Source organism: Onychostruthus taczanowskii, unplaced genomic scaffold, assembly GCF_017590055.1.
Source record: "Onychostruthus taczanowskii isolate IOZ18803 unplaced genomic scaffold, ASM1759005v1 scaffold1, whole genome shotgun sequence".
NCBI classification, from domain to species: Eukaryota; Metazoa; Chordata; class Aves; order Passeriformes; family Passeridae; genus Onychostruthus; species Onychostruthus taczanowskii.
This window is the reverse complement of record NW_024496525.1, coordinates 14,003,419-14,027,185: the sequence shown is the minus strand read 5'-3', so window position 1 is coordinate 14,027,185 and position 23,767 is coordinate 14,003,419. Positions and strand designations below refer to the sequence as shown.

The 23,767-nt window shown below is 34.5% G+C and overlaps 1 protein-coding gene across 1 annotated transcript in view; it reads right to left on the bottom strand.

Annotated features, from left to right (window-relative positions):
* Positions 1–1,426: 1,426 nt before the first annotated feature.
* Positions 1,427–23,767, bottom strand: part of SCFD1 (sec1 family domain containing 1) — a 45,246-nt gene continuing 22,905 nt past the window's right edge. The window contains exons 14-24 of the mRNA XM_041400314.1: positions 22,618–22,714; positions 19,168–19,238; positions 18,205–18,284; positions 17,591–17,653; positions 16,490–16,565; positions 14,528–14,581; positions 10,110–10,162; positions 7,593–7,626; positions 6,320–6,385; positions 3,688–3,756; positions 1,427–2,750 (exon numbers count right to left, since the gene is read on the bottom strand). Of these exons, the coding sequence (XP_041256248.1) occupies positions 2,727–2,750; positions 3,688–3,756; positions 6,320–6,385; positions 7,593–7,626; positions 10,110–10,162; positions 14,528–14,581; positions 16,490–16,565; positions 17,591–17,653; positions 18,205–18,284; positions 19,168–19,238; positions 22,618–22,714 (687 nt within the window). The 3' untranslated portion in view covers positions 1,427–2,726. The remainder of the gene's footprint in view (positions 2,751–3,687; positions 3,757–6,319; positions 6,386–7,592; positions 7,627–10,109; positions 10,163–14,527; positions 14,582–16,489; positions 16,566–17,590; positions 17,654–18,204; positions 18,285–19,167; positions 19,239–22,617; positions 22,715–23,767) is intronic.

Below are 23,767 nucleotides of genomic sequence, written 5' to 3'. Positions count from 1 at the left end.
AACTTTCACTGAATTCACCATTAAGTCACGAATTATCCATGTAAATATTCTAAACCCTTCAAATTAAAACAGGAAAGCAAGCAAAGGATTATAATTTCAAAATGTGCATGTATTCTGAAGTGTGTGCTACTGTTTATAAGATTTGTCCATAATTCCTGAAAGATCGACTGTGACTTTTCCACAGCTGTGGCCAGACTGCTAATTTGCTAATTTTCTTCCTGAGAACAGGTACAGCACTTGACACTCATCATTCTGCTGTCTTTGCTTACCTAAACGGGAAAGTAGATACCAATGAAGAATTTCCTGTCCTGACATGTGGAAGCTGGAGCGGCTGTGCCAGAAGCTGGCACTGCTGTTGATGCTGCCTCACCAGCTGATCCTGTCAGAGCTTTATCAACAGAGAAGGGGCTAGAAAAGTTCCAAACCCCACTGGTCTTCCATGCAGCACCTAAAATATTTATTAGCAACACGAATGCTGCAATTTTACTTAAAAGACTCACTGAGCCAGTCATAATCTCTCCTTTAAGCACACACCTTTAAGGGACCTTTGAAGGTATGAAGGGCACTGTGACAGCTTACCAAAGACAGAGCTTATTTTTAACATTGTTTGCCTCTAGATTAACCAGAGACTTTTTGTACAATCTTCTACATTCCTAAATCCAGAGGTACTTGGGAAAAAGGGCCATGTAACAAAAACCTGCACGCCATAATTCAGGTTAAGTTAGCAAGGAAGAAGCATGAGCTACGCACACTGTTACGGGGACAGAACAGTACATGCACAACTTAAAGGTAACAGAGCTTCAGGACTACTACTACAACTAAACCAGAAAACTATTTTGGAGATGAAGAAGGTTTGAAGTACAAAAATTGTATTTTTTTTTTTTTAAACTTGAACCCCAGACTGACCAGTGCCTGCTCACAGAGCAGACCCGAAGATTCAGTTATAAAGCTGGGCATGAATGAAACCTGTCTCCAGAGTAACTAAAGATGGAAAACAGATTTTTGAATGTAGCCACCAATGTAAATTCTTCTATCTTTACACAGTTTACTGCAAAAGCAAATTCTGTAAGCTGGGATTTAGGAGTGCTTCTCATTCAAGTGAGCAGTGCCAAGATCTGGAGAAAAACCAAGCAGCAGATTTTTTGTGAGCTGGTTGTCAGCCGCAAGGTTAAAACTCTCTGCACAGGAAGCACAGTTGAGGAGGGATTATTTCAAGCGCCTGGAATGAACTCCCACAAGAAGCAATAAACACTTTAAATGTAATTTTCTTTTCTTGACACACTTTGACCTTGTTTTTGCTAACAAATATAGCACACACATATATATATATATGTATATGGAATTAGAATAACAAACTTCATTTGACAGTGAGTCCCTGCTTAGTGAATCTGGGACAGTGTTCACATGCAACAACTACAATGAACACCATAGTAAATATATTTATTGACTCGGCAAAATTAGAAATTTATAGCAGTATTGTGGAGTAGATTACAACACTTAGATATTAAATAACATTATTACTTTTTGATAACATGGTCTAGATTAAGCATATTATTCCTGTGATACTTTTAAGGAATAGATCAACTGCATTTCTTCTACAGATGTTCTGAAAAACAATCAAGTTGGGGAAAGGGCATTGTGTTTAGTGCAAAACTAACATTCAAAACTGAAAAACAGTGCAAAAAGCACTACTGAAAAATTTACAGAAAGCCAGTAATTCTCACAGTTTGTTAATAACCCACATGAAATGTTTTCACTTTCTGAGTGTGTTAGGCCTTGTTTTGAATTCATATTATTGCTTCACCAGTAGCTGTTTCCAGAGAGAAGGTTTCTAAAATCAGAGACCTCCACCTATAAAAAGAATTTGTTATGTTCTTTGGTAAGCAATGATAATTCTCCAGAATTATCATTACCAGATTCTTTGAACTACTAAACTGCCCCTACCTAATGGAATTGTTAAAAACTGTATTTTAAATATATGCTGGTACAAGTTAAGAGCTGTTTTGTGAGTATGACTTGAGTTCTTCCCAAACATAACAGTCAAAGCAGCTACAATAAAAAGTGCAGAAGAAAATTATTAAAGATTTCATTTTACAGTTTGAAACTGACTATGTTGGCAAGCAATTTTCTCTTAACCTTAAAAGAAAACCTAAATTACTGTACCAGAAACTTGTACTGAAAGTATCTTCCAGTACATCTTTCGACCATAACGCAAAGACTGTACAAATCAAATGACTTCAGTAAAATAAAAGGGTAAGAACTAGAAGTAGTTCTCTTACACTAAGGCTCTTTGTCTGTGGTCCTGAAAGGCAGTTCTGCTCTTTTGAATTTTGTTAAATAAAGATATTCTGGCTTTCAAGAAGAACATAACTCCTAAAGACAGACCTGACATTTTCTTAGAGCTTATTGCCCTGCTTACTGTATCAGAAACTTACATATAAGAATTTGAAAATGCCATACTTTTCAGCCAGTTCTGTCATATACCATAGCTAGTACTGCAATAAAAACGCAATAATAGTGAAACTGACCTCCACCCAGAACACAGTAGGTTTTAAGTTTTATTTCTGAAATGCTGATATACACTGTATTAATTACAGATTTTTTTTAAAAAGTTATATTAATGAAATGGGTTTAAGTTTTAATATAATGACAAAGATATGAAGATATCTGAATGTTGTAACAATTCTCTGTTGTCACGTTTCCATCCAGGTAATGGTGTTTCAGTTTTATTTCTGGCCAAGTTGGGACAGCTAAACATGAAGAGAAAAAAGTCATTAGACTGCTAATCTTATTCTTTCAGTCAAACAAATATCCAGTTCACACAGCAAATATTTCTGTCTCATATGCTTTGTTTGTCTCTGAGAACCAAACACCTTCTGGTGATGGAATATTTAATTCATAACCTCAGAGGAGAAGGCCCCAGCTTCAAATTTTCATGAATGCATCTCATGAAGTAAAGGTACAATGTGCACAGTCAAGAAAGAAAAAAAAAATAAGCTGAATGAGGAGATAAAAGCCAGCAAGTACCATGTGTCTCCTCGAAGTGCAACATGAATTAATTTAGTTCTCTAAAATGTAGTTTTGAATAACAATTTACTCTCATCTTAGTAGCACATAAAACCATGGGTGGTGACAGCTACCGAAGGGCTGATATTTGCTGACCACCATGAATAACTTTTTTTTTTTGTATTTGTATTGGAATGAGGCATAGAGAAGTAATGATGTTTTTAACAGCACTAAAAGATAGAATTTAGTATAGGTATGGACACCAAGCTCCCACCAGGCCAGTACTTTTATATCCATATATCTGCAGATATTTATAAACCAGGACAAAGGTTTAAACATCTTGTAACTTGAAAAAGTTGCAAGAAAATCCTGGAAAGAGATGGTGTTTGTGGAAGTTCCAAGAACTGACTCAATTTTTTTCAGTAGGATTAAGACAATTATTATGAACTTGTCTACCTGCATTACCTGTGTGAACTCACACTGATAACAGGCCTTCAACAGCTAATTAAAAATAATGACTTCAAAACCGCACTTCAAGCAAATAAAAATCATTAACATGCATTAATCTTTCACAGATTAATTTGAGGTTTTTTCGATAAAAATCCATGGAGATGTAGTTACATAAATCAACTTACATATAAAGAAGTAATAAATATTATAGAGGTTATCAAAGTTATCTACCTGTTTTATAAACTGTGTGGCATTAAAAAGTTCACTGCAGCCATACAGGACATGTTTGCCTTGTTTACCCTAAAAAAGAAAAGTCCATAGGAAATCCATTGTTTAACAGCGTAGTAGAGGATTAACAAACAGTACTTTTTAAAGCATCTACAAAGGGAAATTACAGGATCTACTAAATTACTTTGTACACACCAGTATGCTAGCCTCCTCCTGGAGGCTCTCTATGGTTTGCAATTTTGATGACAGATTTTCAGCATGTTGAATTGAACTTGTACAATACATTTATTTTAAGGCACAATCTACCTCAATGACAGTATAAATATTTGCTTTTTGACATTGTGAGATAGCCTATTCCAGCACAGAACTACAAATAATTAGATTTGAAGGTTTCTCTTAATTCTTCTACAAAAAAATCTGGAATGTGAAAGCTGAATGAACATTGCTTCCTGTTTCAGAAAGTTTTAAAATACTTTCTCTGTGCTTTCAGGAGCAAACTGGCAAAACTGATAGTGCTTAGAAAAATAAAGCCATGAATAAAAACTCTGTGGTATCTGCTTGCAAGAACAGAGCTGTTGATTTTTCTCTTTTTTATTCTGGAGGAAGACTGACTGAATTTGAGAATAATTAATAAGCTACATCTGTGGAAACAATATAAAGTCTACCACATGGAAAAGCAAATTTAGTTGGATAAGATTTTAAGTGTCACCTGGGAGAGGCACACGGGTTTCCAGGTGGTGGGAGGGAGAATAAAGGTTTTCATTAACCTTGCTTGGTTTTTCAAGAGCAAAGGGCTATGTGGAATAAAGGTGAGGAAGTCTTCCCCCTTGGGAGGTCATCTCCCACTGCTCAAGTACACAGTCTGAGTGAAGAAACATACAGCACACTTCAGCTGTGACAACTGTAATGAAAATCCTCTGTTCACAGGTTCCAGAAGCAGAAAGTATTTTCAACTTCTGACTCTCCATAAGGTCTAACATTACCATTTCCATAGTTTTCAGTTCCTTCTGTTTGAAAAATGACCTCCTGTTTGCCCTCTTATTCCTCTGAAACTTCAGCTTCCTGACACTTTGTATGAAGTGCTGAGTGTTTCAGTGCCCTGTATATACACATACACAGCAAACCTCAGCTCTGTCAGCGTGCAACTACAATCAGGGAAGTGAACTAAACTCCAGGGGATTCAGAAGATTTTTTTTAATAGGAAGTAATAAATAGTCATTCTCTTGGGCATCTTTTGGATTGACATAGTAGCTAAAGAGGCTTTGGTAGACTAAGGAGCAAGCTAAACATTTGCTAATACATTCTGCCACAGGCAGATGCCTCACTGAATTAGTTATTGGGGATAGTGATGAGTGCTAACCCAAATCTAAATGATTTCTTTAATTTACATTTCTCTTCCTATCCTTTCCTCTATCCAGACCAGCTCTGTTTCAAAATGGGTGCCTGTCAGAGGGAGGAACTCAGCACACATGTTCTAACTTTGCATTCTCCAGAATTTACCTGGACATCAAACTCTCACGTGGTTTCTAAAATAACTGTTTTTCAATGACTAATGCTCCGTATCTACTCTTACATGTGAAAAGCCTCGATTTAGTCTACTGGAGGGCGGGAAAACTGTATCATGAACAAGGTTAACATCAGGAAGAAAAAATGGTGTGCTGCTGCTGTTAAATAACTTATTACCTTCTTCAGAATTTTATTAAGGTTACTGCGGCATATTTTTAATTCCCGGAAAGTGCTTGAATACAACTCCTGCCTCCCAGGAACTGTAATGACTTAGCTGTTTTTCTCCATCCACTGATTTTTGGTATACACGTGTTCTGTTAGTCTGGCCAGTTGGAACCAGAGAAATTAAATCTGTTACATCAGCATTACTTAGTTGATTATGTATTTTCTTACTTGTGCATATGACACCTTGAATGATTTCTACACAGAATTAAATGATGCAGTTTAACAAGAATGAGTTTCTATTAACTCAGTAGGGAAAACTCCTAACTGTGGGTAAGTGATAAATGCGTAGTGCCCATCTGGTGTTTGCTTTAACAGATAGCACAGTATTTGCATCATGTTGGTTTCTGAAACAACACACTTTATGCTCAAGTGAGATTATTGTACAATAAAATGCTGTTATCTGCAGGTCTGAGTTTAAACTGACTCCATATTGCAAAACTGCATACAAAAAAGCACTGGGGCATCTCTTTTGCAAGATTTATGAAAACTAGAGATTCTCAGCAATTCCTTACTTTCGAGGTTGTGATATGCTACAGCTGCTTTATTTAACACCAGCACACGAAAACTACTAACACAACTCTGAAACAGGTTAATTCAGTTTGCATCTGATGACAGTCTTCAACCACGCTGGTGTGTATGAACACAAAATAAAAGAGAACGCAGTTTATTTATTCAACTCCAAAGGGCAACATGAGCAAAATACCAGAAACAGTAAGTCTTTCTTGGTCTGAATTAGTAACCCACAATTTCTACTGATTTCTTACATTCCTTTTTTCCCAGACTCTGTATAGAATAAGGATGTTAAGGCTAAATTCATAGGCTTTGTCTTCTAAATACTAAATATTATAGAAAACATGCTCTGTCTGGCTTCTATCAGTAAGTTAACTGACAAAAGTACACATACCTTTATGTAGTCAATAAGATTTTGATATTCAATATAGTTGCCTCCTCCAACTACAAACACTATGGCCTAAAAGGCAACAGACATATTATTAGAGTATGCATTCAAGTTCTTAAAATTTCAGTAGAAATATACCAGATAATTAAACATACAACAAAAAACACCACAATCACACTGTGGTCTTATAAGAACTGGATACAGAACCACTGCTTCCTATCTGAAAGAAGATATCTGAAGTTTTGGTAGGATGCAGAATAGGAAGCTGAGAGCTTTTAACATGTCACTCTCTTCTATTACGACATACTTGATACATATACACTTTCAACATGCTCCTTTTTTTGTCCAGAGATGTCTCCAATGACCACAGGAAGAGTTAAAATATCTCCATGGATGTTTATTTGGGCCATAAATAAAATACTTATATCATAAAGAAATACACTTTTTCATCATTTTTTCTCTTCCCACCTACTACTGGTAATAATTTCTAATATTACAGGTAAAAGCCATCAGTATTTTCTGGGCTGTGTTTAAAGGAGAATTCATGTCTAGAAAAAGGAGACTTATTGTTGTTAACATTCATTATCCAAAATTGTTAGACCACACTATATGAATTTTATACAGACTTTATCTTATTACTGACATTTTTGGTACGACCATCTGTAGCCATATATATATTTAGGATGCCACATGGTATTTCTTTTGTTCCTGAGGATAATTAGGACATTTCATGAGAAATTTGAAACATTTGTATATTGCCAAGGCAAATATTTTGCTTATGAAACTTCATAGTAATAGATAAGACTTTTCCTATTTGGAAATATTTACACAGAAAAATACTGAAAGTTACAGGCATTTGTAAGAAATTATAACATTCATTATTTTGCTTTTTTTCCTTTAACTGCAGAGACTCCTTAATATAGTCATTTACATCAATGCTGTTGTTTAAGTCTGGACAAAGGACAAAATCTAGAGAGCATTCTAAAAATCTGGTTAAAAATGAGGGATTTAAATTGCTCACTCAATTATTAGTATTTGCCTTCCGGAAAATTTTCTACTTTTTTTCTCCAGTATTAGTTAATACTTATATAGTCCTATGAAGATGAAAAGCTTCAGAATAACAGCTAATTATAACTAATACTAGATATAATTAGTCTGAGTGCTTTTTGGCAAATAAGACCTCTCATTTTCTTAATCATGATCATCAAAAATGACTGCACTTCAGGATTTATTTATTTTTAACACATGAACATTGAAAGATAATTTCTATGTAACTTACCTCCTGGAATGGATTTTTATTTCTTGGAACTGAGCTATAAAAAATACAGCACAGATTTCATTACACATTAATAGAAATATGCAAAATAAGCATCATGTACCCATCATATTTATGGACTACTATATAATATTAGACAAAAATATAAGATAGAACAATAACTGCCATTCCATTGGTTATGGAAAATCATTCATTCTACAGGACTGAATACATGAGTAAACAGGAATTTTACTTCATCATTTCTAATATTGCTGTTTGAATAATAAGCTTTATGAGAACAATTCTTCCATAGTTTAAAAGCTCTAACTATAGTGCTCTTACCAAGGAGCAAATACAATGAGTTAAAAATGTGATCAACATTAGCACAACTCATGGCACCTAGAAGTCCTACCTCCTGGAACCTTAGGTAGGTAAGCCAGTCAGTTTGCAGTGCCTGCACACACACTTACTGATGCTTCCAAATCTAAAGGCAGCATGTATGCAGTATCAGAATGATAAAGACAGGAAGAGGGAAATTACAAGTTTGGGTGGCACAGACTCCTCCACTTGAATACAAGGACAGGTAGAGGATGAGAAACCTCTCTTCCTGCATCACCTTGAAGCTCCAGGGGAAGAAGAAAGTGAAGGAAAAGCTGTGAAGGGTCAGTCTGCTCTCCTGCCCTTTGCTCACACACTACCACTGCCCTCCTGCCCTGTACTGGCCTGCAGCCCCAGAAAGTCAAATACAATTTATGTTCTAAAATAGCTTAAAACTACTGCATTTTCCCCTTCAAATTACCTTTTTCCCTTATTTCAAGACATTTTCTCTGAGTGACCAAGAACAACTGAATCAAAACACATTCCAGTGTATCAGAAAAACAGGTTTAAAATGGAATGGCTGTCCCTAATGTGTTGCTTTGTCTGTCAGGAATACTACAGACTTCCCATAATTAGAACTGTTACCCCAATTCTCTCATCTTTTGAGTATGATACAACAAATCCACACACATTTTGTGTCATCCTTTTAGAGGACAAAGCCTGTTTATACTTGAGGTAGGCTTTACACAGGACAGAAAGATATTGTTTTGCTAGGATTGAATTACAGCAATGCAGTCACTACTCTATTTAAAACAGACTAAGTAGGAATGCCAGTATTTCTTAAAATGGGAGGAGAAAGTAAAATCAGTAACTTTTTAGCTAAATCCATTAATTATATTATTTTATATCACTATTTTACCAAGAAAACTAACATATGTTTTTATTTTCTACAAAATATTTGAAGGGAGAATTAGGCAAACCACTATATGAGTTTTGCTATCATGCCCAAATATGATTTAAGGAACATAACTTGAGCTTATGTACAAATCCCAAACCAGAAATTAAAAACTATTCCCTATAACGACTATTATAGCTACACAGAATGCCACATTTATGAACTGCTGTAAATGAGTATTTCTACATTGTTTAAAGCAGTGTAAGAACTATACAGAAAGGGCAAAAAATTGAAAAAACCCTTCAGCTTGAGTAAAATAAATCTTTGTACTTTTGCACAAAATCTACCAAAAATGCTATAAAAGCATCACAAATCAGTGACAGCTGAAATCAAAATGAAACATAAAATACTAGTACTTTTCTCTTTAGTAATTTCAAAATTTTATTATCTTTGAAATTATATAATCTGTAACACTTTTCCATAAACATATATATAATTTGAAATTTATGTCCTCTTACTTTTCATGTTTTAAGAACAAAGTAGGGACAAAATTCTCATGCAAATAACTAAAACCAAGCCTGGATCTACTTTATCCACACTGATCCTGTAACAAAGTGGTGCAACCAAATGAGTTGATTGTTTTTCCACAGTTTCAATGACAGTTATTTTTAGAAGGAATATCAAAATTCAGTATCTTCTGTTGCTAGGATATTAGATTAGGTGAGACTATCAGACAATTATTAGATAAAGATACAAAGCAAAAATCAAAATTTATAAACTTTTGATGTAACTCCTCTTACTGGCAAAATAAACTATATCCAAGCCTCCCTTCATATACACATTAACAAAAAATGTGCACCAACCTAAACAAAAGTAAGTGCAGTCAAATTTAAATATTTTTTTTCAAACTCATTAACGAATTACTAAAGAAGGGTTGTATTAAAATCAAAATTTTAACTGTTTAAAAAGTGACAAGGAAATTTTGGTGCACTATCCAATGACTATTTAACTCAACAGTGAAAACTCACAAAGTTTCTAAGAAACCAAGCAGTACAACTATGAAGAAATCTAACATTTATTATTGCTAAATATTAATGCACATTCCTGTGACTAATATACATGTTAGCACTAATTTTTTTAGATTTTTTTTTGCAGTGTTATAAAAATTTATCTGATTGATCCAAGTCCCCAGCTGTAAATTCCTTCAAGACCAACTGTCTTGACATAGAATTAATGATAGAAATAATTACTTGTAGTCAGCAAGTAAAATAAAATAGATTTCTTAAGGTAGTCTTTTCAAGGAGTAAAGGGAAACAAGCAAAACTCACCTGTCACTGCCTCGCAGCATCTTGGGGTCAAAATACCGGTAGTCATCTGTCTCCTATTAAAAAGTATGTTTTTATCTCAAAAGATTGGAATTTTGGCTAATGAATTTTTGCTTGTATATATTGCATTAAACATTGTTCAAACCAGTATCATTTCCCATCACATCATTCAACATTAATTGTGGTGTCCACTAGTATTTAAAAATTTGTATTTGTATATAACTGAACCAGTACAGAATAAACAACAGTGAGAAGCTGGGAAGGGTGCTATTGAGCTTTTTATTTCTGGTTCACCTAAAACTGACTTCACACACTTTCCAAAAAATACACTGGTTGCATAATAAATCCCAACAGAAAGACAGCATGCAGAAAGAAAAATTGTTACCAGCTTTAGAGGAACACCGATGGTTAGTAACAAACATTAACATTTTCCAGGTTACGGAGATCTGCTATTGATTTAACATTATAAAACAAAACACTTCTGTGGCAATGAGTGCTAAGGACAAGACAGATCAAAATCTGCTACTGTTATGTAACTTATCCTTCTCATGTCATGATTTATGACTACTATTAAACCAAAATTAAGCTCTTGAAGAAGAAATGAGTTCCACAAAAATTTGAGAAGTTTGACTCTCTAAGCTACAGAAAAAATAATTCTTCACACAGTACACTGAGGCACTTCCAATATTTTTACTGGCAACACGCAGGTTTTTTGCCAATTATTATGGACGAAAAACAAAACTTCTCAGTAACTCCTTCTGACAACTTCTTGGCTTTCTCCTGTTTCTATACTACATTTTCATCCAAGAACTGTGAAGTTTAGTTTGTTGATAAACTTCATGCATAACTACAGTTGATTTTATCTGTGTGCTTACATGCAAAAACCTCTGAATTCTGATGATTCTGTAGAGCAGAAATAATACTTGAGTAGTAGCCAAATTATCTGGGGAATTTACTAGAGTCCATACATAGCATAACTAACTCTAATATTAAAAAGTATTCAATATACATGTGGTGGTTACACACACGCAAAATAAATCTATTTGATATTACAAGCTTTTATATAATTACATAAAATAATTCTCTTATCCTGCAGTTTGGCTTTTAAAAAGAAAATAATTTAGATCTAATTTCCCACTGAATCTCTGTGAAATGCTTTTATATGCTCCACTGGGAATTTCAACTGCTGGAGTCTGCCAGCATTCATGATTTTGCAGCTTCATACCGGAAGGTGGTATAGTGACTGTAGGGTAAAGAGAGAGCTGGGAATGGACAGATATTGATAGACTAAAACTCAGGGGCATTTGAGAAATCTTTACCTGGGATAAAGAGATTCACTTTCTCTGTTTATTAGAGTGAATTACAGATTAACGACAGAACTAAAAAACAGAGTTATTAAACATATTACAAACATTTACTCCTGAATGTATTACTGCTGTGTTTTTTCACTGTGGGCATGTATAAGTAGACACAGAGAAACTGGTAAAGCAACAGAAATGTGATAACCTAGGGATTTTCCACTGTTGCTGTTTAAATACACTATTCCTGCTGAAATCAGTGCTGAGGGTGCAGGGAAAAGAAAGCCTAGTAGATTTTATTTTCTTTAACAAATAGCATGTCTGCCAAGAAAAACAAGTATCCAGCACTTTCCTTACACACAACTGAATGTGTGACATCCCTAAGCAATTCCAGATGAAAATAAATACTTCTGAATGTATAAACTTAGTTTTCAATATTTCAAATTAAAATGGAAAAAGACCCATGGGAAATGTCATTGTCAGCCTGTATTTGTTTTTCTGTAGAATCTAACAGGACAAATTTGAATTAGAATTTTTCTTTGTAATGCATGAAAGGTATATCCTAAAGTTACCTGAAAGGTACCATATCCACTGAAAGGGACAGTATTAACCAAAATACAGTTTAATTAATTTATATCACAAATAAGATCTATCTACTTCTTAAGTCAATACAAATGTACACACTCTATTGACAGAGGCTAAACCACTTTGTAAAGGTTCACTTTTCAAAGATTTTCCTCACTCAGTAATTAAATAATTTTCTAGAAGACCCTTAGAAACCCTCCATAGCTCTACAGTTAATTATGGTCAATTTCATAGATATGGATTAAAATTTGCATATACTTTTGTTTGTTTTTGAAGATGTAATGTTTTAATCAACCTCTATTTAATGACACCCAAAGAAAGCAACTATGTTTTAGTTTTATGAACAAAATATTCCTTTATTAAAGTATGACCTTAAAAGAAATTGCCTAAAATCGTGCTTTTAACAATTAGTATTATTTAAAATACCCACAAGTAACTGTTTACTTTTAAGGTCATCAAGGAATGTTTCTGAATATGTTTTTCAAGAAAAGGTGTAACTATAGTTACACAATCTAGAAAAATTTAATAAGCTACAAGATAGTATTATGGCCCATAATGGTTCCTACTTCCCATATGGTTCCTGCTTCTGAAAAACTTGGAAAGCATGGGTGGCATGGACTTCTTTGTCCTTGCCAGGGAGACAAAAGAAACAGCAGAGACAAGCAACACACAAAGTGATTTACAGACAACCCCACAGAGTTTTGCACAGGATATCATTCTAAATAGGTTTTAAGATTTCAACTGACAATAATGTATGTGAATGTTTGTGGTACAACTTGTATGTAGATTTCATATATTTCCTTTATTGTTGCAGTTAATATCTAAAAAATAAATTATTTACATTCATTGTATATAATTGCTTGACTTCTCAATAATCTGCTCTAATTTTGCATTACACCTTTTATCTGTATGTACATTTCATCCACTGATTACTGTGGTTAATAAGATTTCTTGAACTATAAAGGAGACTTTTTCCGTGTTGGAAAAAACTAAAATCTTGAACTTTTTTCCTCTCCCTTTGTGTTTTGCCTGCAGTGCAGTAGTTTTCTATTCTGGGAAATAGAAAAGGATCCCACACATCAGAAGATGAACAGAAGCCACAATGGTGTATTTCTACACATTGACCTTTTCCAGATACAATTTCACTTCTGTTGATAGTACAGCAAGTCTAAACACATTCCACACTGACTCTCTGGCTTGCTTCCTCTGGCTGAAACTTACTCCCAAACTTGCTGTCAGTTTTTCTGCAGGTTAGGAGAATCAGTCTTTAGGGATTGCCTGGTCTCCTATGTTTTGAAAAGTGGGACTCCCTGTTTTGTGCCATGAGTATCAGTCTCTGCCATGGCAGTGGAACAGGAAGCTTCTGACTGACAGACTGGCCCAATCGCTGATTTTTAAAGTGAGAAGATGAATGTTTTCTCCAAATTATAAAAGTGCTGGTAGCTGTTTTCTACTAAGTAAAATGTGAAAAAATCAAGTCAGAAAAAAACCCTCATGTAAATTTTTCTCAATCAACTCCTAAACTTGCAGCCTGAGGAAGCTAATGTTTATTTTAAAAAAATGGTTATAATTTTTCACCTTCTTGTAAGTTATCGATAGTTTCAATTGCAGCTTTCTATGGTAAGTGTTCTGGGTGACCTCTGCTGGTTGACTAAATGAAGTTAGCCCTGTACATCGTTTCAAAGTCTTTCAAACAGGAACAACAATCCACTAACGCTGGAAACAGTGTCAATTCCTTTGTTGTTAAGAGAAAGCAAATTATCTGCTAAGAATCACTATGAAGTACAGTTTAAGAAAATAAAGGATAACTTGCATGTTGATAATATTCATATTTTACCATTATTTTTCTCTCTGTACATACAGTTAATACATGCAGGTGAAAGTGGACTAAGAATAATGTTTTGAATCTACTAACCAGGCCTACTTTTAGTTCTAAGTTCTAGCAAATGCCTTAACTGTGTAGCTAACACATAAGCAATTCAAAAATTTGTAACATTTAAATTTAAAATATCTGAGTAGATTTTCACAGAAACAAGGCAAGAAGAGGAATTTTCTGACAAAAACCACCTCTGCTTGCAAACAGAATGACTGAATCAGTAGTAAAATATTTTCCTCATAGCAAAGTTTAAATATGTGGGAAATGTAATCTTCCCTAATACAACTCTCTTGAAATATTTCACTTCTGAAATTGTGCTCTTTAAAACAACTAAACACTTTGATGCAAAGAAAACTTCCATCACAGCTTAATGTAGAAATTTAGGAGCAACAGCAGCTTAGTGTAACACCAGTGTAATAGAAGCTCAGAATAGGAAAAATCTAAAAAATATTACTTCCAATGAGACACAATAAATTGCCATTGTTTAGACTACCTTAATGAAAGAGGTCTTATTAAATAGTTAAGAAAATGGTGTTATTCTTGAAATACAGCATGATTGGATATTTTCTATCATGAAAAAAATTAGCGTTAGCATATTACATATCACAGCCTCAAGATTTCATTTGCTGCACCTCTCTCTGTATGAAGGCAGTTGTACTCACAGGGTTTGACTTCATCTCCATAAGGTTGTCCAAAATACGTGTGACTGGCAGATTCTGTAAAACATAACATGAAATTGATGGAATGCTGAAAAGCTTATTAAGAACTATTCCCAGGAACATTATTACTGGAAGAGTTTACAGAGCATCTGAAATACTATTTTAAACAGTTTTCCTCTTATGCTAAGAAGTGGGTAAAAAAAATCAACCCTGGCAACACATTTTTGGAAGAGCTGCAAAGGATTAAACTGAGGTGAAATTCAAGATTACTGTTCTTTATTTAACACAGGATATGTCAGCTGGGACAGAAGACCTGAATATTAAGGAGTTAAACTACTTCAGTTATAATAAACTGAGGGTGAGTTTACATAGCAACAGGATTGGAAATGAGTCTTGTTGACAGGATGTATCAGAAGAGGACATTCCAAAGGATGATCTACATATTACACTGGAAAACTGATGTGAATCCTGATGTGAATTACTGAAGGAAAAATAAAAAGTTAGATTTAATAGAAATACCACAGACCTACATTAGGCTTACAAAAATGAGGAAGAAAGGCTTCTCATCTGGCTACCCTAAAATATCTGGAGAAGAAATTAAAAGCCAGAAAGGCACATCCTGAAAACAAAGCAAATTGGCTTTTTGCTCCCTCAGAACGCAAAACATTGCAAGCCATCTTGTACAGAATAACATTAACTCTTTGAAATCACACATTTAAAGAAATGACAAAATGTTTAATGCAAGGAGAGGAGGAATTCTCCTGGAGACTATACTTGTTTTCTATTACTATAAGTAACAGTTTATCTGAAGAGTTCTCTATAAAATATAACACACATGCAAGGTGCATATTTAAATTTTCCTCTATCACATTTCATGATATACCACTGAGTTCTAACAGCTTATCATCATAGTCATAGGGAAATTCCTGCAGAATTAACTTCATTAACTGCCCTACAAATGTGAGACCCCAATTTTAAACTCTTCTGTGATAGCAAATATCTTTCATGTATAAATTATGTGTATAAAGGCTGAATAAAAAAACAATGATAATGATAAGATTAAGTAGGTCAAAAAGATAAATCTTTAGTTAATATTTCATTTTATTTAGTTATGACATGTTATATTTCTCATTTGAATTCTGACTCTTCAACTGAATTATAATATTATGAATGATCTTTTTTTTCCCCAGAAATTTTGATGTGAAAATACTACACAATTAAGATTTTAAACCGTAAATAAATATTTATTCATTGCCATCTGACGAAAGTACATATTAGGAAAATAATGTATCCTCTGTAGAGAAGGACGTTTCTGGGAACCACAATTCAACATTCTAACGACGAGTTATACAACCAGTGTCTTTTTTTTTTTGTTGTTGTTGTTGTTGTTGCTGTTTGTTTTCTTTGGGAGGATGTATATTTACATGCAAGTTATGCTCAGAAATATTTTACAAAGTTCAGTGAATATGTGAAAGTGGTCCTGTCATTATAAACATATTTGTATTTTCATGGACATTACAAGATTATGGTTGATGGACATTACACTCACATGGGAAAAAACAAATGTTTGAATAGTAAGTAAACAGAGAACTAACATGTTCAGCCTTTTAATCACTCTGAAATAGATTAACTTAATGCATGTAGTTTTAAGTAAAGATACAGATACTTATATTTTTTTGTTTATTTGTTGTTTGAAGGTCTAGTCTACTTTGAGTATTCCAAAGATGTTCTTTTTATAATGCTGAAATCAGTCTTAATTGCTACAAAGAGGTCTTCAAAGAAAATGTGAATCATTTGTTACTTATTTGATACCTGGAAGTTACAAAGTGATAGATCTACCATAAGCAGAGATTTATGTTTACTTTTTTCACTGTACAATGGATTTTATTAATATGACAAAGGTACTGAAATTTATTTTTCCAAATGTTCACAATACTCATGATAGACTTAATTTTTCAAACTTACTTGTTGCTTCAGTACCAAGTTCTTCACTCCTTCCATTACAAACTGTGATCCTGTATTCATAACACGTGAAAACAGACTGAAAAAACAATATAAAGATGATGTATAAGATCTTTTTGGTTTTCATTTGTATGCTTAAGCTTTATACTGACATTCAATTTCCAATGAAGACAATAGGACCTAAGTACCAAGTAATTCAGTTTCTCATAAAATATATTCTTCGTATCACATTGCAATCAAGTGTATGGGAATACACTTGTAATCTACCAGTTAGATCCTCAGCTATCAATGGGAGCCTTGGATTCTAGTCTTTAATCCACTGGACAGTTTATTTTACAACTTCAGTAACGTAAGGATTGGAGTTCTCCTTTCAAGTGGGATAGTATCCTAATGATCAGGGTTACCAGAGAGGCTGAGCATCTCCAACAAACCAAAGAGTGATTTTGCCAAGTGAAACAGCACCAGAATTCTCTCTAACCATACTGTGCCACAGATTCTTTACAACAGTGACAGGGCATTCCTGAAAGGAAAGCTGGTAATAAGGACTGAAATGCTCTGCAGAATGGAAAGAACCTAGTCCTATATCCTGTATGGGATATATGTAACCTTAGCACAGTCATTTTTTTCTCGCATCTTGAAATAAATAACTACACCTTTCAACAAGCAGTCAGACACCCAGTCCAGGACATTCCAGCGTGTTCTTGCACTCCTGACAGTCTCCAAACCCAGGAGAGAAATGATTTTGAATATAAAGGGCTGTTTTTATCTTCTGCCACTGACTACTTAGGGCTCAAATTGATAGCTGTCACAGATCCAGCTCCTGCTGCTGAATTCCTCCCCTGTGAGATTGCATTTAATGTGCAGGTGCAGAGAGCACTGTATTAAGATAGTTTGTGAATTTAGCCACAGATCCTTTATTTTCCTCTCTGTGTGTATTATGCACTGTTAAGGGGAGATGAGTGCTTGTAATTATCTGTAACTTAAAAATTTTACAAACAGGGAGATGTTTTGTTCCAGGCCCTGTATAACACTAACCACACTTTCAGCACTACTAAAATAGGATAAAAGAACCCAAAGGCTTACAAAAATTAATCAAAAGCATACCCCAAAGGTTTAGGTGCAGCGTTTCCATAGCTGGTTGGAGCTGAAGCCATTTTAGTGAAAGCTCTGTGAAAGCAGGGATAGAAATCAAGTATTTATCTCAGGCACATACTTCTGTAGAATGTTTTACACTCTAGAAATCTGAAAGTGAAAAAACTTCTGCATTTTGAACTCTTTCAGGAAGTAACTATTTATTATATGCATCCCTCTTGCCTACAAATACAATAGAAATAAGATTTTATAGTTAAAAGACAAGTATTTTATTTAAATAACACGTAAAACTACAATAACTGATATCCAGCATGACTCCTTGGTATGAACTAAAAAAAACTTAGGAGTCTGAACTAGCACAACTTTTCAACTAATTCAATAAGTTGTTTCTGTCCTGGATCATTAAGGGCACTACTACATGTCATGTTCTACAGTGCTCTGGCACTACTGGAGCTTACTTTTAAAATAAGATTTGCATGTATTACCATAACAACGACAGTAAAAACTTATACCAAACGAATATTTAAAGATAATTTACAATTTAAGTAACACTTAATTTCTGAACACAGTGCCGGGTTCTATACTAACCAGTTAGCCTCATACAGGAGAAAAAAGAAATTACTTACTTCCATTGTTTTATGTAGCTCAAAGGAGCAAGATTACAACCTGCATCCATCAATGCTTTTTTATACTGCTCCAAGTCAATCTGAAATCATAAAGTGGAGAATTATAAAAGGTTGAAGTTACTCTTAACTCCATGTACAAAGACAAGATATCCTTATCTAAATATTAAATAGGCAGTGCAAAGCTATAGTATTGACCCAGGTTAAAAAGTAATTATGAATCTTAACCCCATTTCCTACCAGCTACGGAAATGCAACTTGAAATTATATTTGCCATGAGCAGATCCCATTAAACTGAACAGTATTTGTGGAATTAAATCCTGTGCACTTTCAGATATGGAACAGTCTTTATACTAGAACCAATAGAATGCTGGTTTCTGTACAATGTCAAAACAGTAAATAATAAACAAAGAGGAGCTAATATACATTAATACAAATACCTTCTATTTGCCTAACCAAACATTTTTCCAGCAGATAATGTTTCTACAGTGTCAGAATTTTCCTTGAAATTAATCATCCTAAGTTCAAAAGAAATATGAAGAAATTGTTTTCTGAATTATTCAGATATTGGCAGATGCATTTCTCCTTTATTCACCTGCTAGCCAACTGACTCCATCATTCTTGAATATATGAAGTGAAACCAGTCATATTTTTGTTTTGCTTTACCTACTTCTTTGAGCAGTGGAGAGTAATAGAAAGCATGCTAACATGTGTCTTGCAGTAACGCTGATCTAAATATGTCACAATACAATATTCCTTCTTACTAGTCATTCATATTCTTTGAAGCAGTGGCTAAAGCTTTGTGAGCAGATTTCCTGGCAATAAGACAAAATTTATTTAAAGTTTTAGAATTTCCTGGGCATTTCATACTTCCCTTTGCAAAGGAACAGAAAGATCTACTTAGTGCTGAAATGAAAATCCTTTGTGGTAAAATCTGGTGTTGGAAGCTGTAAAGAACATAGGTACCTCTGAAGGTGCCTGAGCTGAGCTTATGTAATAGATGAGAAATAATCGCATTTTGTCTTCAGGAGTTCCTGCTGCAGTAAGAAAGGAAAAAAAAAGAATTATAAGCTACAATTGCAACTATGCTGCTACATTAACTGCTCTTCAGCAGCCATCCATATGTACATGCAGATCTCTAGTTATGACAAGAAATGTTATTGATAACCATGGCCTTCTTCAATGTGTAAAATGGTAGGAAGACATACAGAAATTTTATTAATAGTTGGGTTAGATGTGCTCATTCTTTCTGCAAGTTTTATACTTCCCCCTTTAAACACTATTCTTCATATAACATACTAAATAAATTATGTAGAGTAATTATGACTTATTTTATGTGCAGATTGCAAACGTTATCTGGAAGTAGGTCCATGAAAAAGCAGACTAAAGAAAAATCATAGAAGTAGAAGCCACAGCATATTATTTTTTAGCCCTACAACTTGCTTACACAGCTCTATAGTTCACAGTACTGAAATACTCAAGGACTGCAAAAGCACTTACACGAACCTCTGGTCAGGAAAAAAACCCTGAACTTCCAACTTGCCTTCAGAAAGGATTTCACCTCCTAAATCCTCTTTTGTTGGAGAAAAACATTTCCCATTCTTGGGAAGCATTATTCATATGCAAACAACATTCATCTCTCCAGATCGAAAGGTTGATGTAGCCACTACTTAGACTATAAACTACTACTTCAGATTTTGAACACCATCTTTTTTATTTTTCTACACGAGAATCACTGTTAGTAAAGACAATAGTTTCAAATGAAGTTTTGATTTCAACAACTTCTCAAAACAAACATTTCAAATTAAAATTCATTCTAAAAGCCTGATACTTTTAGTACAGTATTTTATAGGACTGCACTTTTTTGCACTTGCGGGTAAGAAAATGACTTTTTCCCCTATTTTTCTTTTTCTGTATTGTTTGTTTTGGGTTGTTTTCCCCTACTATGGAATGCGGATTAAGTCAGCAGGAGACCACCCGATCTAATCTGCAACTTTTATTTATAAGTGAGCATATATTTTGTCTGGCAGAAGTTAAGAGTAAGCGCTGTCATAATGAGCATTTATGACTTGGTACAATCTTTTCTGCAAAGCAGGTTTTATTAAACTTTACCAAATACCAGTAAGTCAGAAGATCAAGAACTGAAGAAACTTTGTATTATCAAAACTAAAAGCCAGCTTTCAAGGTAGAGATCCACCTGGAATTCACTTGGGTAAAAAAAGCTGTGATGAACAGCTGTAAGACTCAGGTCAATTGACTGTCAAATATTCACTGCTTTTTTCTAGACTACAATCTGTGACAGCACAGAGAGGCAAACTGCTCAAGAAAACCTAACTTGGCAAACCTAGAATGGACCAACTTTATATTCAGTTGAAAAACCAACAGGCAGCCCCTAGCTCCCATTTTATCCCTACTCCAGGGTAGGGTAATACCCACTGAAGTGAGAGGCAGCTAATAGTCCTGAGTGGTAGATGGGAACATCACAGTAACAAATGGGAGGCTGAAGCCTGCAGCTGTTTAGTGGTCACATCTAAGTGCTTTCATCAAGAGCTCTGCAGATCCCATCATCCACAAGACAAACATCCCCACACATAATACCAATAAATAACCCACCAGAAGCACAGGAAGACTTGATGCATTATTCCTTAAAAATGTTTTCTGATGGTATTTCTCAGTGAATCACACAACATGAGGCTAGACAGTTTAACGAGACAGCATGCCTGGAAATAATCACTGTGATTTAGCTTAAATCTTTTTCTTACATAAACTTAAACCTAGACAACGCATACAAAATGCTAACATAATACTGTGAAAACCTGAATACTTAGCTTATGAAGAAAAATTCTAGCTTGTGAATCTAATCTTTCTCATGTGTAAAACGCAGGAACCTTGCCAATAGGAATGTTGGTAAGATACATTAGGCTTGGAAAACAATTTGCTCTACACTGAACTCTAAAAAGGCATAGAAAATGTGGATTCAGGTAAAAAGTAATTGATCCAGTAGGACATACAAGCTGTTTTAATATCTAAGTTTATGCAAACATAAAAGCTGAAATCAAAACAGTACATGAAATATTAATTCTGAACATGGAAAAGGACTAGTTGGTATTGATGCTTAATGAATGTACAGATTATATATATTCTTATTAGCATCAAATAAAAAACAAATGTATGTACTGAATTACAGATTGATGCCTGACATTAGATTTTCTGAAAGTTCATTAGTTTCTAGACTTGACCTATTATGAGATCTTTAAAATTTTAGCTCAGATTCCTACCAACTGTGCACTATTTCTCCTACTGCCTTTTGATTATACAGCATGGATACTATTAAATGTTTTCTGCAGAAAGTCAACAGGATGTATATATACTCTTTTTAGAAATATGAATCATTATAAAAACTCCAAGCAGGCATTAAGCTCAGTATGTAGCTGTAAGACTACACACATAATCATGCAGTAACAAAACATTTTCTTAAAGAGCACACTGGAAAAAGAGCAGGAACCCTGGGTCTCTAAATGCTTGAGGTTTGCCCACATAATTGCCAGTATGCAGACAAGTCAGAGATCAAGATTTAAGTTATACAATTTTGCTCTGCACATTATTTTCTTCCAGCCAACTGGTATCAGATCATGCTGAAATCTGTCAGAGGGTTTTGACACACGCCAGGCGGTGACAGATTGAAAGAAGAATTGGTGCTGGAATGGTACAAAAAGCTGAGAAGTCATTTGGGTCAGCCTTTCAGAGAAACACCCCCAGTGACTCCTGCTAATAGAGAACCCGAGCACTCCTGGTGTGAAATGCTGTGATATGTATGACCCATATCTGACACAGAAGCTGGGATGCATTGCTTGTGCTCTTACATGATGAAAACAGACATGGCACAGCTGAATCAACACATGCAAAGCTTCAGGTGAGTCCCAGTGAACTGGCCAATTCACATCTTGTGTCCCTTCTCTCCACTTGTCCCATTCATCTCTTTTCTCACGCAAGCAAGAGCTACCTACATTACAGTCCCTTGATCTGATCAAATTCTATGGCGTTTTCATTGTGTTTGTGAGGTATATATATGTTACACAACGTGCAGGAGGATTTTAAAGAATTATTATTGCTCATACCACAGAATGCCATGCTATACTACTGAATACTGGAAAAGCACAAAAAATAAAATATATTGACCTTCAAAAATAAGGGGTTAGGATAGGATTTTAGTAGAGCTGCAGAAGTAGATAATATTTTGGATATTACTCAACTGAAGCATTAAACTCTCTAGACTGCTACTGAAGATCAATCAAAAGCTGTTTTCTTTACAAATCTTGCGCAGGTTGCTCTTTACTAACCCTGAAATCCAAGCAGGAATAGATTTATTGTAAAGCTTAACAAATTTTATACCAAGTTCAGATTTAAAGTACTCACCATCTGGGTCAGAAATCATGTCCAGAAGAGATTTGTCCAGAGTGGATTTGCTCATTATTTTTTCCTCATATTCAAAATACACATCCAGCTTTCGACTCTGTTTAAGAGTAAATGTTGGGGTTAACATCTTAAAATTGTGAAAGAATATTTATTTTCTCTTTCAAGAGGTATGTAGTTTAAGTTAAAAATACAGTTTTAAAATTTTTATTTTTAAATGAATTATCAGTAAAAGTAACTAATGCTTGCATTATAATATACTTTTATTAACTCTCGGGAAGTTGATGTGCATTTAATTATCATACTAAAAGTGAAAAAGCAAGTTAAGCAAGGGGTGTCTGCTGTGAATATTGAACTGGAAGAGAAGTTTGTTTTCAACTATGGCTTTGCCACAGCTGAAAACTACATGCCATCATACACATTGCTATGTTGCAAAAGGAAAAAATAATGAAGTGAATATTATGCCCAATTTATTCTGAACCTCCAGGCTCTCAGACCACGAGACAATTATTCATTGCAGATAAATATGGGAAATTCCTTTATACATTAAGGCATCATCCTGAAGAAACGTTTGCAACTGCCAACTTGGGCTGGTATGGAAATCAGATCAAAGGCTTGCCATAATTCACTCACACCAAAGATGGACAAGTTTATAGTTAGATTATCTTGTTAACACTGGAAAAGAAGTCTCTCATTATACAATGACACATCTAGATGTTGTGAAAATCCTTTTTAGGGAGGATGGCACAGGGACTATACAAAATTAATGAGCAAAGGCTTTATGGAAGACATCACACGGCCATGCAAGTAATGACTGCATTGCAGCACATCTGCACAAACAGACAAACTTTGCACTTACTGATCGTGATCTTACAAGCTAAAAATAGAAAAATGCACTGCAGAACTTAGTTTAAAATGTTCCATTACAATGCAGATCATTATGTGTGTTTGAACATTAAAATGTAGCATCACAACCAATGTTACAGCTACTCAGCTTACAAAACCTTAGTATCTGGTAACTAACTAAATCCTGATGTTTGAACACATTCAGCCATGTATTGGCTCCAACAGGAGACTGGCAGAGTGGATCTCCATCTCCCTGCTTTGGAAGTGTGTCAGGTCCACATCATTGCTGCTGTGAGACTGAAATGAC